At 38.5% G+C, this 18,058-nt stretch overlaps 1 protein-coding gene across 1 annotated transcript in view; it reads left to right on the top strand.

Annotated features, from left to right (window-relative positions):
• The window catches only part of ROCK1 (Rho associated coiled-coil containing protein kinase 1), a 123,474-nt gene that overhangs the window by 96,575 nt on the left and 8,841 nt on the right, over window positions 1-18,058 (top strand). Inside the window, exons 21-27 of the mRNA XM_040974022.1 lie at window positions 508-577; window positions 2,733-2,827; window positions 6,071-6,236; window positions 9,578-9,671; window positions 9,904-9,992; window positions 10,653-10,841; window positions 12,044-12,203. Of these exons, the coding sequence (XP_040829956.1) occupies window positions 508-577; window positions 2,733-2,827; window positions 6,071-6,236; window positions 9,578-9,671; window positions 9,904-9,992; window positions 10,653-10,841; window positions 12,044-12,203 (863 nt within the window). The remainder of the gene's footprint in view (window positions 1-507; window positions 578-2,732; window positions 2,828-6,070; window positions 6,237-9,577; window positions 9,672-9,903; window positions 9,993-10,652; window positions 10,842-12,043; window positions 12,204-18,058) is intronic.

Genomic DNA, 18,058 nt, shown 5'->3' with positions numbered 1-18,058 from the left:
GTAGTACAGTAGCTAGGACTCAAGCTGATGCCCAAATGGGATGCCAAATTTGCAGGCAGTGGTTTAACCTGTTGTGCTACAGCAGTGCCCCCACCCCCAGAGCCCCATTCCTTTCTTGTCAGTTTATTCTTTCTGCTTTCCTTTTCATATTCCGTAGTTACTCATTACTACCATCATCCCTCTCTTGTGCTTAATTTACCATAATATATAATTATGAATTAATACTTCATTTTATATAACTGGTGCATACTTAATTGTATAACCCTAACATGACTCTTCTCTATAAAAAAGTTACAAAAAAAACTAATTCAATTTTATTTTGTAATATGGATTAATTATTCTGAAATTGACCTTCTTTACCAATTAAATGCTCTCTGTACTTTGCATGGCGTCATTATCAGGAATTAAAGTAACACTATATGAAGAAGTATATTCACTTTAAAAGTCTAAGAATAATATAAAAGTAGTAAAAAAGTATTGTTTACTGTTTCTTTCTTGTATTTAAAGACAATACAGAGGAAATGAAGGACAAATGCGGGAGCTACAAGACCAGCTTGAAGCTGAGCAATACTTTTCGGTAAGAATCTTTTTTTTTTTAAAATACCAACTCTTGAAATTTGACATAAAAATTGGTTTATTTTATGTGACCTATTAGTTTTTAAATTACCATAAAGAAGTTTTTCTCCCTTTTTGTCCCTATCTTTAAATTTTAATTTTGAATCTGAGTTCATGGCCTACTTAAAAAGAAATGACCATTTTTGTACAAATATTTCCTGAATTGCTGTGAAGCTAGAGATAAAAATGAGAGTCTGATTACCTGAGTTTTCAGCATGGGGGGACCTAAAGTCATGTGAAGCCCAGATTATGGTGAGCAGGAAATTGGGTTGCATAGCCCATACTCCGTGTTTGACGTCTTGACACACAGAGAAGTGGTGCACTTTCTTTCCTCTTTGTTGATGTATTTGATGACCACAAGCTTGGTTACTCCTTCATTTTGTTGGTTGTCTCCTTTGCTGTACAAGTTTCTCAGCTTGAGGTGGTCCATTTGTTTGTTTTGGCTTTGACTGCCTATGCTTTTGGTGACTTTTCAAGAAGTCTTTCCCAATCCCTATATCTTGGAGAGTTCTTCCTATGTATTCATCTAACGGGTATTTGAAATACAGATTTTCACAGAGAAAAGGAGAGAAAGAGCAAGAAAGATCTTCCATCCGTTGATTTAGTGCCCAAATGGCTGCAATGGCCAGAGCTAGGCCAGTCCGAAACCAGGAGCGCAAAGACTTGAGCCATCTTTTCTGCTTTCCTGGACACATGAACAGGGAGCTGGATTGGAAGTACAACAGCCAAGACTCAAACCAACACCCATATGGGATGCTGGTTCATCAAGGGAAGCTTAGCTTGCTAAGTCATAGCACTGGCCCCTGTTATGTAATTTATTGTAGTTTATATATAATAAATTATGTTTTCTTTAAGAGTTTTAGATCAGTAAGTTTTGACGAATGTATATAATCATGACTATCACCATAGTTGACATGTAAAACATTTTCTTCTCCACAGAATATTACCTGATCACCTTTGCGGTACTCTTCCTTACTCCCTCCACAAGCAAGCATTTACTCAGTTTCTGTCACTATTGATTATTTTTACCTTTTTCTAGAATTACACATACATGTAATCATATACTAGTTTTAGTACCTGCCTGGTTTTCTTTCCTCCATCCTTCCTTCCCTGCCTTCTTCCTACTTTCCTTCCTTCCTCTCTCACTCTCTTTCTCCCTCCTCCCCTCTCTTTGACACTAAGAAATGAAAGAGACAAATACTTAAACAGAGGTCTCCTTTATTGGTTCATTCCCTTAATGCCTGCAGTGGCCAGAGATGATGGAGACCACAGCAGGAGGAGCTAAGGGATCAATCATGTGAGGGGCAAGAAACCAGCCTCTTTGGAGTCTTCACTCAGGCCTCTCCGAGTCTATGTCAGGGGGACATAGACTAGAGCCAGGAATGGAATCCTTGTACTGTGTCGTGGAACACAGGCACCTTAACTTGTGCACTCAACACCTGTCCCAACACTGCTTTCTTCTGTGCAGCATAAATTTCTGATTTATTACGTTGTAGAAGTTAATAATTGATTCCTTTTTGTTGCTAAGTAGTATGGACACACTACAATTTTCTTTTCTTTTTTTTTTTAAGATTTATTTATTTTATAGGAAAGTCAGATATTGAGAGAGGAGGAGAGACAGAGAGGAAGATCTTTCATCTGATGATTCACTCCCCAAGTGACTGCAATGGCTGGAGCTGAGCCAATCCGAAACCAGGAGCCAGGAACCTCCTCCTGGTCTCCCACACTGGTGCAGGGTCCCAAGGTTTTGGGCATCCTCGATTGCTTTTCCTGGGCCACAAACAGGGAGCCGGATGGGAAGTGGAGCTGCCGGGATTAGAACCGGCGCCCATATGGGATCCCGGCACTTTCAAGGCGAGGACTTTTGCCACTAGGCCACTGCGCCAGGCCCACTATAATTTTCTTAAGACATGCTGATGGATGTACATACTATTTCCAGTTTCAAGCTGCTATAAGTAACATTGTAATGAAACCTCATCTGTAATATTGTGTGCAGGAATGGACACACCTGTATTTATCATCGGTAAAATAGCTGGCAGTGGAATTGTTGTGTCATGTTAATTGTCTAATAAGAACCTGCCGGGCTGTTTTATATCTTCTTATCACTTGTTTTCCAGACACTTTATAAAACTCAGGTAAAGGAACTTAAGGAAGAGATTGAAGAAAAAAACAGAGAAAATTTAAAGAAGATACAAGAACTACAAAATGAAAAGTATGTATATTTAACTTTACAGGAATCAATTCAAGCCATTCTTTTTAAGTTGAAAGTGTCATTCTCATGGAAGTAGAACATTTTTAAAACTTTTCACTTATTTATGTATTTGAAAGGCACCAAGACAGAGAAACATTTAAGTGGACAGGCTTTCTGTCAGCTGATTCTCCATTTCCAAATGACCACAAATTTGGTGACTCAGGCAGGAGCCAGGAGTCAGGAACTCAGTCCAGATCTCCCAGTTGGGTGATTGGGACCCAACTACTCGAGCCCTGACCTGCTGCCTTTTGGTGTACAATAGCAATGCGATGGAATTAGAAGTGGACGTTTGGATGTGGAATGCCAGCATTTCAGGCAAATACCTGCCACGCTATCCACATTTTATTTGGTTGATTTACTTGATCTTATTTAAAAGGGCAAGAAGCAGTCTGTTGGCAGAATTCGGAACAAAATAGACCATATTTAAATTCATCTTTGGGGTAAAGAAGCTCTAATACATTAACATTGTAGCAGTTAAAAAGTCACTGGACTGTCATAAATTCTTTGATGATAAATTATTTTCAAAGACCTCTTAATTTTTCACCGTTTATCTATATATAAATTGTTCTTTCTGTATTCACAAATCATTCTAAGGTAGGCAAAGGTATTTAAGAGCTTTCTCTTAGTCATGCATGATAGGCTTATTTCCATTAGATGTGTAATTAGGGTCTTAGAATGAGAAAACCTCAAAGATATACAACCTAATTTTACAATGAAGCTATCATGCCCCAAAAGATGGTGACTCATTCAGCTGGGATCCTTATAGCAAGAAGGTGTCAGAACAGACACTGAAACTAGCATTATTTTGTTTTTGTTTTTAAGATTTATTTGTTTAAAGAAGCGAAGTTAGAAGCTGATTAGGGGAGAGACATAAAGGAAATGATCTTCTATCTGTTGAAGTGCTTACAGATTTATTTATTTTATTGGAAAGGAAGATATACAGAGAGGAGGAGAGACAGATAGGAAGATCTTTTGTCGATGATTCACTCCCCAAGTGGCTATAACGGCCAGTGCTGCACCAATCAGGAGCCAGGAACTTTTTTCGGGTCTCCCCCGTGGGTACAGGATTCCACGGCAGGGAGCTGGATGAGAAGTGGAGCTGCTGGAATTAGAACCAGCACCCATATGGGATCCTGGCGCATTCAAGGCGAGGACCTTAACCATTATGCTATCGTGCCGGGCCCACCAAGCCAATACTTACTGCTTATTTAAATTCAGGGAAATGGCTTAGACTGCAAGTTGATTTTGATTATCATTGTACACTGAAGCCACCAAGATAGTTGAGGTTTCTGTATCTCAGAGTTCCTTATTCATAACCCTATGAGGCCATAAGTTTAAATGGGTTGTGATTTATGGGAATGTTTTTTTAAAAGATTTGTTTATTTTTGTTGCAAAGTCAGATATACAGAGAGGAAGATCTTCTTTGCGATGATTTCACTCCCCAGGTGGCCGCAACGGCTGGTGCTGTGCCAATCCAAAGCCAGGAGCCCAGCGCTTCTTTCAGTTCTCTCACATGGGTGCTGGATCCCAGGGCTTTGGGCCGTCCTCAACTGCTTTCCCAAGCCACAAACAGGGAGCTGAATGGGAAATGGGGCCATTGGGATTAGAACCAACTCCCGTTTGGAATCCTGGCATATTCAAGGCAAGGACTTTAGCTCATAGGTCACTGCACCAGGCCCAGTTTATGGGAATTTTAGCAATCTGTAGATTTCCTGTCTTCAATTCGATACACTTACCACACATGATAAACACTGAGCCAGTACTCACATTTCAAAACTTTCTGAATTTTTGTACAATAACAATCTAAAGCTACTGGGTAAGAGAGTGGGAGTAGGAGATAAGGAAGGGGACACTCAGAGATTCAGTTCACTCTCCTGGGCAGTAAATTGTAACTCCAAGAGTAGGATCAGAAGATAAAAGGCAAAGGAAAGACTACTGGCTCCTATGCTTTTAAGGAATGGGCAGAGTAAGAAATAAGAAGTCAGCAGTAATAAAAAAGAAAACTACAGTAACAGAAAAATAAGGAAACTAGAATATTTCAAGAAAAAGTATCAGCTAGCAAGTTATGGCCACCCCACTTCTAATCCTACTTCCTGCTAATGCATCTGAAAGGCAGCGGATTGTGGCCCAAATTCTTGGGTCCATGCTACCCATGTGGGACTCCAGGATGTAGCCATTTAGGGCGTGAGCCAGTGAAAGGAAGATCTTTCTCCCTGCATTTCACTTAAAAATCAAATAACTTTTAAAAATAATAATAACATTGTGGCATCTCAGATTAAACCACTCCCTGCAGTGATTAAGTCCAGACTGTTCCACTTCCAGTCTAGTCCCTGCTCCTGAACCTGGGGCAGCAGTATAAGATGGCCCAGGTGCTTGGGCCCCTTCACCCACATGGACGCTTAAAAGAATCTCCTGGCTTTGTTCTGTCACAGCCCTTCATTCTGACCATTTGCAGCCATCTGAAGAGTGAACCACTAGAAATTTTTAAGAAGTGTTTTGTGTATAAACATTTCTTGTGTTTGTAATACCTGCATGTAAAACTTGATAATTTTATTTAATTTCACAGCATGAAGACACTTCACAAATGATTTACTTTAATCTAATTTTACTGATTTGGTTAAATGAGCTCAGGAAATATAGAAAATTGCCTAATGCCTAAAGTAATAGAATTAATGTCATAAGGACCCAGGTTTATCCTCCTAATTTACTGATTATCTTCCATTCCAAGTTTACAATAAATTCCTTTTTAAAAGTAGACTGCCAGAAATGTGAGATATTAAATTCATTGCATTCCAGAATTTGCAGTGAACTCGAAGTTTGTTTTAAGCAGTAAAATCCTTCATTATTTTTAATCATTTAAAGATAATTGTGTTTTAAAGCGTTTGGTTAATTTGTAAGAATGAACTGAATTGTTTTTTGAAAGGTTTGTTCTATTATTTGCTGGTTCACACCCCAAATGGCCACAACGGAGTAAATTCAAAGCCAGGAACAGCAGCTTCTTCTGGTCTCCCACGTGGATGCTGGGGTCCAGGAACGTGGGAGATCCTCCGCTGCCTTCCTACGCCATAAGCAGGGAGCTGGATTAGAATTGGAGCACCTGGGACTTGAAGAGGCACTCCATATTAGATGCCAGTGCCACAGGGAGAAACAGGCACCATAAACTGAACCTTTAAATATTCATCTCATTTCAAATTTTTTTTGCAGGGAAACTCTTGCTACTCAGTTGGATCTAGCAGAAACAAAAGCTGAGTCAGAGCAGTTGGCTCGGGGACTTCTAGAAGAACAGTATTTTGAATTGACCCAAGAAAGTAAGAAAGCTGCTTCAAGAAATAGACAGGAGATTACAGATAAAGATCACGCTGTTAATCGGGTAAGTGTGATAGATAAATTATATGACTAAACTTGAGTTTAGTCAGTATAGCTCACACCTTAAAGTATTAGAGTGAGTATGTGTGCATGTGAATTTATTTATTTATACTTTATATATGTAATCATTTTTCTTTCTATATTTACATGTAAAATAAGTTATATAATCTAAAACAGTTGTTTATGATTGAAATTCCTAATTTTTAGCTATTTTCCTTTGTGGCTCTAGGTCCTAGGGTCCTGGTTAGTTTATGTGCAATACTAGTCTAAATTTACTTTTTTTTTTTTTGTATGAGAAATTTGTGGGTGATCTATAAACCCATTGTAAGAACACCAATACTGTGTATAATTTACTCTTGAGGTTTGTATTTTTAGCTGTATAAAAGAAATGAAAGTTTATATTGGGGCCAGCATTGGAGTGTAATCTCTAAGACTGAAGCCTCCACTGCCAGCATCCAATAAGAGCACTTGTTTGTGTCCCAGATGTTCCACTTCCACTCTAGCTCCCTGCTGCTGGATTGGGAGGGACAGGGGGAAGGTGGCCCACGTGTTTAGGCCCCTGCTACCCACATGGGGAACCTGGAGGAAGTTCCTGGCTCCTTGCTTTGTCTTAGCCCAGCCCCAGGAGCCATCTGGGAAATGAACCATCAGATGGAAGTCCCCCTACCCAATCTCTGTAGTCTTCCAGACAAAATAAATCTCCAAAAAGGAAAGTTTATTTTAATGCAAAAAATATTTTTTTAATCCATGTATACAAGGGGTCTTCAGAAGATTTATGGAAAATCTGCATTATGAAAAACCAATGTATAGATTTCAAAACTTTTACATCAAAATAAATTTGTCATCTTAAAATGTGTTTCATTTATTGTGCTTAATTGAAAAGTAGACCTAGTGAGAGATAGGTGGACAGAGAAAGCTTCCCACTTGCTACTTCACTCCCCAATTGCATGTAGCTGTTAGGGCTGGACCAGTCCACAGACGAGGAGCTGGAAACTCAATTCAGACCTCACACGTGGATGGTGGACATCCCACTACTTGTTTCATTATCTATGGTCTTCCAGGGTGCACATTAGCAGGAAGCTGGAGCTGCAACAATAATTGAATCACACTTGGGCACCCAAATGTCTTAACTGCCACACCAAATCCCTGTTGCAGAATCTGTCTTTTAATTCTGTGCGTACTTAAATTTTTTAAAGTACTTTCGTAGACTCAAAGAACCATCAAGGGAATTAAGTCATCAAATGCTATGATGTATATACAATTACTGGGTTCAAATATCAGCTTATGTGATCTTGACAAGTTGCTTTGACCTCTCTAAGCCTCAGGTTGCTCATGTATAAAATAGAAACGGGTCAGAGTTGTGAAGAGTGCCATGGAGAATGCTGGGTCAAGTGCTATTTTGCTTCTGATCCAGCTTCCTGCTAATGTACCTGACAAGGCAGCCAAAGGTGGCCCACGTACATGGGGGCCTGCTGTCTATGTAGTAGACCCAAATGGAGTTCTAGAGTCTGGCTTTATCCTGGCCCAGCTCTAGCTATTTGAGGAATAAACCTGCAGATAGGAGATCTGTTTCCCTTTCTCTGAAGCTTTGCCTTGCAAACAAATAAATAAATATACATATTGCATATGTAATAGAAATAATAATACCTATTCCACATGAGTGCTGTGAAGATTTAATAAAGTCATGTAAATAGAATGTTCAGTAAATACATCACTAAAGGTAACGGACAAGTGTTTTTATTGACATCATCATTACTATGGGTATGAGGCTCAGAGATGCATTTTTGTTTAAGATTTATTTATTTATTTTGAAAGACATAGTTACAGAGAGGGAGAGACACACAGAGAGAGAAATCATCCATTCATTGGTCCACTCCCCAATTGGCTGCAACAAGAGCCAAAAGCTAGGCACCCCCTTTGGATCTCCCAGGTGATTGCAGAGGCCTAAGCACTTAGGCTGTCCTCTAATACTTTCCTAGGTGTGTTAGCAGGGAGGTGGATCAACAGTGGAACACCTGGGACTCAAAACAGGAGCCCATATGGTATACCAGCACTGTAGGCAGCAATTTTGTGTGCTATGCCACAGCACTGGTCTGTCTCCCTGCCAGCTTTAACTTGCCTGGAATCACATAGTGGGTGAGTGGCAGAGGTAGAACTAAATGCAGACTTTTTAATTTCTAGTCTGGTTCTTTTTCCATTATGTTTTACTCCCTTTTGTTCATATCTATAGCTATATAGAGTGTGTGTGTGTGTGTGTGTGTGTGTGTGTTTTAACTAAAGTAATTTTGAACATTAGTAATTGTTCTGAAGTGTTTCGGATTTACATCCACATTTTTTTTTTCTAATTACGTTGCATTATGTGACAGTTTCATAGGCTCTGGGATTCCCCAACCCCTCCCCGTGCCCTTCCCCCATGGTGGATTCTTCCACCTTTTTGGGTATTACAGTTCAAATTAAGTCAAGATTCTTACTTTGCAAACATATACCAGCCATAGAGTTCAGCATCTTATTGTCCAGATCAATTCAACAGTTTCTTGCGGAGATCATCTCTGGTTTAAAGACAGAGCTGACAGAGTATCATCCCAATCAATTGAAAGCCCCAGCACAACATCAATAACAGTTTACAACATTGTGGAAATAATTGACATGGTATTGTAATCAATGTGTTAAAACAGTGCAAGTTCTTAACCACATCCTATGACTGCTTTATTGACATTTCAATTTTTGTTTATACACAGAACCGGCTTCTATACACCTTAAAGTGGCTATAGGGTACTATTCAGCTGTCTCGTGTCTATTTTCATTTTAGTATTTAGCAGTTTATAGTGTTGAAGCATAATTTTGCTGAACTTGGCAGATTTTAGGATAGTCTAAACTGGCTTATAAATCTAACAAGACATTTGTTAACAGTTGAGGTGCAGACCAGTTTTAGGAGGGGTGTGCAGAGAAATCTTCAGTACCCTAGTGAGGAGTAGCTAATCTTTGTGTCCTACCTAGTAAGGTATATGTGGATCCACACTGTTTCCTGTCTGGTACTAAGCTTTCGTTGTATTTCTGTCTATTCTAAATTTTTTTTGGGAGGGTGGGGCTTCAGAACGACCCTGATGGTCATTACAAGAGAGGGTGGGGATCCAAAGTTAGAACTAAGTAAGGACCAGAAAAAGCTCCTCTCCCTAATCCCAAAGGAACATCCACATATTTTTAAACTGGAAACCAGGCAATGTCTGTTATTAAGCTAAATCTGACATATCTGACCTGTAGAAAATGTGAAGGATTATATTAAACTTTATTGTTTTACATGACTAATAGCAAAGCAACTGCAATAGATATTTGTGTTTTGTTCAGCTTGAAGAAACAAACAGCATGCTAACCAAAGATATTGAATTATTAAGAAAAGAAAATGAAGAGCTAAGTGATAAAATGAGGAAAGCAGAAGAAGGTATGTAGATTTCTTAAAATCATATTGTCAAATTAAGTTCAGTAATTAATCTTTAGCTGATGATGCTATGCATTAGATTTTTGTGATATGTGCTTTTATATTGAAGTAACTTCTATAGCCTTAAAGCTTATATTAATCACTTTAAGTTACTATGTAGTATATACTGATTGGAATAATTAAAAACATTATTGGTTCAGAATGCAAATAATAATACTGTGTAATTTATTGACAGAATATAAGCTACAGAAAGAAGAAGAAATCAGTAATCTTAAGGCTGCCTATGAGAAGAATATCAATACAGAGCGAACCCTTAAAACACAGGTATGTATGACGTCAGCCTTTGCTGTGTGTATCTGAGTAACATATTTAGAAAGATAGTTGTTCATCCTTCAGTTAAAATTGAGGTTATAATTTTTTAATGTCTTCATTTTATCTCAAAAACATAAAATACTTTCAGTTAAGAAAGTTGCTTTGTTTAATAATCTGTCAGAAAAAGTATGTAATAAAATGAATAGAGAATTTCTTATTTATATGAGGGAAACCTTACTGAAAAAGAAAACACTGTAAGGCCTGGTGCAGTGGCCTAGTGGCTAAAGTCCTCACCTTGAATGCACCAGGATCCCATTTGGGCTTCTAGAGCTGAACTGGCTCGCTGTATCATAAGCTTTCCTGTTCACTGCACCAGACCAGGATGCCTCTGAGGCATGTGTGCGTGTTCTTTATTTATGTCTAGCATCTGTCAGAGTGGTGAGTAGTTGTTGAGTAGTTTTTTTGTGAGCCTGTTTGGTTCTTAGATTTGAGTGGTGAAATAAGTCATTAGTATTTACTTGTGCAGCCTGCGACCAACTAACATCCCAGTCTTCAGTAGGTTGTCCTGGTCCTTCATCCTGATTCTGAAGGAGGAAAAAAGTTCTTTAGCAGAGATTTAAATGAGATGGTGTAATGTAGGTCCCTAATAAAATCTCTTTCATATTTTAATAGGCTGTTAACAAGTTGGCAGAAATAATGAATCGCAAAGATTTTAAAATTGATAGAAAAAAAGCTAATGCGCAGGATTTGAGAAAAAAAGAAAAGGAAAATCGAAAGCTGCAATTGGAACTCAACCAAGAAAGAGAAAAATTCAACCAGATGGTAGTAAAACATCAGAAGGAACTGAATGACATGCAGGCGGTAAGTGTGTGTGTGTGTGTGTGTACATGAGTACATAAAGGATTATTTTCTTTCGTTATTGTTACCATGTATACCTGTTACCTGTTCATGTTGTTTAGGTTGGCTTGCTTATATGAAATATATATTTTAGTTTATACAGTTTAATAGCTAGATCATTACGCTAGTATGAACCATCTTGAAAAAATGAGGATATGCCATTGTAGTTTGAGTAGCTTTTTACAAATCACTTGATTAAATGCCCTATTTAAGAACACAACTAAGTGTGTTTGCTTTCATCGTTTACAATTTTACTGTCTTAACACATTTTTTGTACCTATTAAACTATTTCATTTGAAGCCGGAAGAGCATTTTCCCTTTTTTTTTTTCTTTATTTTCTTTGTATGTGTTTAGTTTAGTTTTGTTTTTTAATAGTTTTTTAATCTTCTGTTACCTTGTATTTTATTTTTTTTTAAGAGAAGGTTTTTTTTTTTAAGATTTATTTATTTTTATTACAAAGTCAGATATACAGAGAGGAGGAGAGACAGAGAGGAAGATCTTCTGTCCGATGATTCACTCCCCAAGTGAGTACAACAGCCGGTACTGCACCAGTCCGAAGCCAGCAGCCAGGAACCTCTTAGCCACTAGGTCATGCCGCCGGGCCCGAGAGGTTTGGTTTTATTTTAGATTTATTTAGTTATTGGAATGGCAGATTTACAGAGAGAAGCAGAGACAAAGATCTTCCATCCACTGGTTCACTCCCCAGTTGTCCACAACAGCTGGAGCAGAGCTGATCCAAAGGCGGGAGACCGGAGCATTTTCTGGGTCTCCCACTTGGGTGTAGGGACCCAAGGATCTGGATCATCCTCCACTGGTTTCCCAGACTGCAGGCAGGGAACTGGAAGGGAAGTGGAGCAGCGAGGATTTACCCACTAGGCTACCATGTTGAAATTATTGTCATTTGCAGTGGGATGCTGGACTGTATTACATTGTCTGTACCAGCAATGTCGGGGTACACTTAAATAAGAAACTGATAGAATAAGTATTCCTTATGAAGGACTACACTATTGTGACAAAATGGGAAAAATCTGATGGGGGTGGGAGTTTGCGGGCGAATCCCAAACTATACAAAATTGTACCATAATTCAAAATTCAAAATAAAAATGTATTTTAAAAATTTTTAAAGAAATTATTGTCATTTGATCATTTATCTTTTTTAATAATAGCAATTGGTGGAAGAATGCACACATAAGAATGAACTTCAGATGCAGTTAGCTAGCAAAGAGAGTGATATTGAACAACTACGTGCTAAACTTTTGGACCTTTCGGATTCTACAAGTGTTGCCAGTTTTCCTAGTGCTGATGAAGCTGATGGAAATCTTCCAGGTAAGAGTAATCCCAGTATGTCATTCAAGTTTGCTTGAATGGCATTTGGTTTTCTGCCTCTACGATTTTGTCTGTGGCTTCTTAAACTCTTGGTTTTGATAGTCAAGACCTACTAATAATATAAATTGAGTGCAATGAAGTATATTGCATAATCAGAACCACAGCTAGCATAAGTATTGTATATACATATATATATAGAGAGAGAGAAAATGAATGTAAAAAGCCAACTTAATATAATAGTGATAAATTTTAGTCAGACTTTGATAGGTTTTTGAGTTTGAAGAAACAGATAAAAAGAGTTGGGCACTGAATTAAGGGGGAAGGGAGTGGACAGCAGTGGCTAGGACTTTAGACTTTTTTCTGTGTTTGGTTTTTCCCCAATAGATAATCGATTTAAAAAATAAACACAGCCTTATTCTTTGCTCTTAGTGTATCCTGTGTCTTTTTTAAAGAGATGAGAAAGCATATATTACAGTTTAATTTCAAAATGAAGTGAAATATACAAAAGACTGTATGTATATGTATATACAAATATGCTTAATGTATTACACATTCTCAGTATATTTCATAAATAATAGATTCATTTAAAGTTAATATCTTAAGAAAGATATTTATGAAGCAATATGCTTGATATTAAAGGGTTTCTGTTTTAATAGATATGGCTAGTTTTGGGGGAATCTGATGTAATAAAACTTGATAAACTGCTTAGAAAATTGCTGTCTTCTTGGCCCTCAAATGGGAAGTACATCCAATTCCTGTTTTTGTACCATATATTTCATGCCTTTATTCTTTGTGGCTTTGCCAAAAATCAGTTTGAGGGAGGGGTCATTTGGCCAGTTAAGCTGCCACTTGGGATGCTCATGTCCCGTATCAGAATACCTAGATTCAAGTGCCAATTCTACTCCCAAAGTGCTTCCCCCGGGAGGCAGCAGATGGTGCCTCGTGTGCCCGTGTTCCTGTAGAAATCCAGGTTGAGTTCCAGGTCTCTGGGTATGGTCTGGCACAGCCCTGGCTGGCTGGCTGGCTGGTTGTGTGTGCATGTGTGTGTGTGTGTTTCTCTACGTCTCTCTGTCTCTGTGTGCCCATCCCTTCCTTCCTCCCTCTTTCTGCCTTTCATAGAAAACATTTAAATCAGGTGTCTGGGAAGGGAGGGAATATTTCTACTGTGGTGAAATATTGTTGCATCTTTAAAACCACCTGCTGGTGAGAAACTTGTAAGTGCACATTGTTGTCAGAGGATCACTGGTTTTAACCACCAGCTTCAGCTGTTAATTAAACATTTTTTCAAAGTCAGGCCTAATCTTCAATAAGAATATGACTTACAGACATTGGGCTACATGCTTCTTTCAGTTGCTAAACTTAACTTGCGGTTTGAGTTCCCTCTTCAGTGAGTTTCAGGTATTTGTGGAAATAAAGGAATTCTGATTGTATTTAGTATTAGTTATAAATTTGAGCACATTTTCCCTTTATTTCTCCTGTTTAACTTTATGTTGACTTTTGTGTGCATTGATGTTCTTTGTGTTTAGTTAGACATTTCAGAGACTGATAAATTACTAGTGAATGTTATTTAGAACAGGTGAATTTTTGGGACCTTTAGGGAAGAACATAGTGAGTTTCTTGCTACATTCTGGTTTATTTAAGAGGATTAAACTCAAAGGACTACTAGATAGTTTTATTGGAAGAGTTAGGAATTCATTTAGTCATCAGAGTGATTACCTAATAAATTGATTTAGGAGTCATTTATTAAAGAGATTTTTAAATGTTTCTACTGGCTTCATTCTGTTACTTAAAATATTGGTATGTTTTCAAGGGGTTTTATTTTTCAAGATGCTCAAAGTCCAAATCAAGTGAAAAGGGAAAGAAGAAAAGTACAATGGCCATTCTTCATGTTGTTTGTTTGATTGACAAGGATGCAATCGTGTGAGGATCATTGATTAGGGTGTGGAGGGTCAGGGCTGGGGTACAGTGACTGAGACAAAGGCTTCCAATTTGCCTTTTCTTCCCTTTTCTCCTATGTCTTAGGGAAGGGAGGGTGGGAAGGCGGGTGTCCACTTGATATCATCCCTGATGAAACCCTGATGTGGAGATATTCCCAGGGTATTACTTGAATAGTTTTGATCGTGCTGAGAGACTATTTTGTTACTCCAAACTTGAGAAAATCCTTCCAAGGTCCATTGGCTGAGAGAATCCACCCAGTGCATCCTCTCAGCCAAACGCTTAGTGCCAAAGCTCAGCCAAGAGTTGTCCAACCCGTTCTGTTCTCCATCTTTTGACATGGCACATGCCATCCTCTGCAGGCCTAAATGAGCTGGCCCATTTTTTCCCCCATATGTTATCCACTGAACAAATATCAGCAATCAAGGAGGCCTAGTCCCAATACATGCATTCCAAGGTCAGACCACAAATCCTATGGTCCTCCCTGTGGCTGGAGTTTTGAGTCCAGTGTCTAGTAGGGGAGTCCCCCAAGAAACTTCACCTGGGGACCCCAGACCTGACTCTTGCATGTGCCAGCAAGTGCTGGGTCCAGTTCAGTCCATCACCTGCATCAGAGTATACACACATAGGTAATTTTAGTTGCCAGGTCAGTTATGTCCCCAGCCCCATGTCCTTTGCAAGCCGATGAGTGCTGTGGTCCAGCCCAACCTAGCCTGTGGCTGCATTCGATTGTGTGAGGATTTCTGACTTTACCCAGATCATTTAAGCAAAGATATAATGATAATCAGTCCATCTGAATTATTGGTCAGTGATTGATTTTATTTTTAAATCACCTTAAAATATCTTGGAATGATTTTCTACCTCTGTTTCTTAAGCAGTGTATCGTTGATGAAAGTAAACTTTGGTAGTCTTCAGAGTTTAAATTGGATATTGGTGTTTCATATAACTAGACTGTCAGTCTCTTATGTGACTAAAGGAATCATTTCCTGATACTGTAGTAAAGTAATACACATGTAATTTCTTTTGTGAGTTAAAATTTCTCTACAATAACATGTATAAAATTTGCAGCTGAATGTTTGTAGTTGCATAGTGCTATTTTACTGACTGTAATCTAAACTTAGAAATTCTCAGCCCGAGTTTGTTTTACTTATGTGGAACAACTGATTTCTCTATTATAATGTGAAAGAGTTCATAAAATTATACATTCAGATTTTCTTGTAGGTTACAAGTAGTCCTGTTTTTAGAGGTCTTATAAACTACTGGTAAGTTTAGGGAGAGTAAGGAAAGGCAGTACGTAAGAAACTAGCTGGTGTGTGTGTTCAGATCATCATTTAGTTTAATTCAGCTGCTTCTCAGAGGGAATTCACCAGAAGGGAAAATTCAAATTTTGTCCCATAAAATGGTTTAAATTGCCAAAAGTCTATAAATTGTCAGCATTTTCATTTGAGTTTTCTATTTCTTTTAGCTGCAATGTAAACAAATATGAAAGTTTGAATTGATTTCTTAAAATTCCCCTGAGTTATAATTCTTATAATCGTATGTTTCTATAGGACCATATTATTGACAGATAAAGCGATGAAATAGAACAACTCTTTGAAAATATATTAAAGAAAATACTGGCAGATTAGCTCAAGTCCAGTGCCCAAATACAAAGGTTTTTTGCGTTCATTCTCAGAAATAACTGTAGGGAGTAGATATTTTGGCCCGCATTGGCACAAGTCTAAGAGTTCAGAGACTTTCATTTATTTATTTTCATTCAGGAATTACCCATATCAAACAACCCTAGTTGTATCTTTTTTTTTTTTTAAGATTTATTTATTTTTATTAGAAAGGCAGATATATAGAGAGAGAAGGAGAGACGGAAAGGAAGATCTTCCATCCGATGGTTCACTCCCCAGGCAGCTGCAACAGCTGGAACTGAGCCAGTCGGAGCCAGGAGCTCTTCCAGGCCTCCCCCGTGGGTGCAGGGTCCCAAGGCTTTGGACTGTCCTTGACTGCTTTCCCAGGCGACGAGCAGGGAAGTGGATGGGAAGCAGGGCCGCTGGGATTGGAACCAGCAACCATATGGGATCCCGGTGCATGCAAGATGAGGACTTTAACCACTACACTATCGCACCGGGCCCAAGCCTAGTTGTACCTTTAAAAAAAAAAAAGATTTATGTATTTTTATTGGAAAGGCAGATATACATGGAAGAGGAAAGATAGGAAGATCTCCCATCTGTAGGCTAACTCCCCAAGCGACCACAACAGCTGGAACTGTGCCAATCCAAATCCAGGAGCCCGGTACCTCTTCCATGCAGGTGCAGGGTCCCAAGGACTTGGGCCATCCTCAACTGCTTTCGCAGACCACAAGCAGGGAGCTGGATGGGAAATGGAATCGCTCAGATTAGAACTGGCTCCCATATGCGTTGTAAGGCAAGGACTTTAGCTGCTAGGCTATCACACCAGGCCCCCTAGTTGTATCTTTAGATATTAAGACTACTTTTCACTCAACTACTGTTCATTATAGTATTTTAAGACCACACATTATGACAAGACATAATTGTCATCTTACCAAGGGATAAGAAGTCTTCTATGATAACTTTTTTACTTTTGTAAAATAAATATTTGTGAATGTTCAAGGCATAATACCATCCTTCTGCATGTTATTTAATAAATACCTTCTCTGTCAGATGTCACAGATAAGTAGAACAAGTGTTAGGATAAAGTTTGTGGTGTCACAAAACTAAGGAAATAATCAGACCTAAATAGCAACAATTTATAGAAAGATTGGGAGAAATAAGAGATAGCTTTGAACTGAAGCCATCTCATTTTACTGCTTTAACAACTGTGAAGTGGGCATTGTCGCACAGAAGATTAAGCCAGATCTGTGATAACCTGCATCCCATCCCAGAGTGCTGGTTGAGTCCTGGCTACACTGCTTCTAATCCACCTGCCTCCCAGTGCCTCTGGGGAGGCAAAAGGTGATGGCTCAAGTGATGGAGGCCACTCTCCTTGGAGACGCAGAAGTTCCAGACTTCTGTGTCCATCTAGCCTATAGCTCTCGCGGTTGCAGGGCATTTGGGGAGTGAACCAGTAAGTGGAAGATGTGCCATCACTCGCTTGCTCTCATTATTCTCTTCTATCTCTCTCTCTGTATCACTCTGCCTTTGAAGTAAATAAAAATAAATAAAAACAACTACTATACTACATGAAGACAAATAACACAAGCTAAAATGCAGCGACATTAGCTACACAATGGAAATGGCAACAAGAGAAGCTTTGTTCAATTTACGTAACTGCAACTTATGACAAAATGATGTTCTGCCCTAGAAACAAACTCAGAAATTGGACTATCTGGTTTGGTACCAAAGCTTTTGCCGATATTGACAAAGTAGCTTATAGCAAAGTAGTTCTACCTTGCTACATTTTAAGGTCTTCACTTGTAAGTGTATGTATAGTCTCATAAATATTCATGGAACCAATTAGCCTATATTCATGATGTTATGTATAAAAGGTTAGTTATATCATTAAATATTACTTACTGACTGTTACTCTAAGACTGACATTTACAGCTTTTAAATTATGTAGTCAGACAGCGCTTTCTGTAATATGAGCGTTTGAGCTGATCCGTTGCATTATAGACGCCTACTCCTAAGCTGATTACCTCTCTTTTGTGTTTCAGTATGATAGGTTTAGAAAACACTTAAATGTTTATCTCCAACTTGATAGGAAATAATCATTTCCAGTAGGTTCACTTTATCCTTAGATATTTATGAATTCATTGCATTTGAACAACAGAGGTGATCATTATCTGGTGTGTGCAACTGAGTTGAAACATTAGCAGTTGACCAACTAAATTCTACATTCTTTTACTTTATTAAGTTGTGGTATAATAGACTTAGACTACCTGTCTTTAGTTGAGAAAGAATTGTAATTGG

Source organism: Ochotona curzoniae, unplaced genomic scaffold (genome assembly GCF_017591425.1).
Source record: "Ochotona curzoniae isolate NIBS_2020 unplaced genomic scaffold, NIBS_Ocur_1.0 contig_2364, whole genome shotgun sequence".
NCBI classification, from domain to species: Eukaryota; Metazoa; Chordata; class Mammalia; order Lagomorpha; family Ochotonidae; genus Ochotona; species Ochotona curzoniae.
The sequence above is the reverse complement of the archived record's forward strand: the minus strand, read 5'-3'. Positions and strand labels throughout refer to the sequence as shown.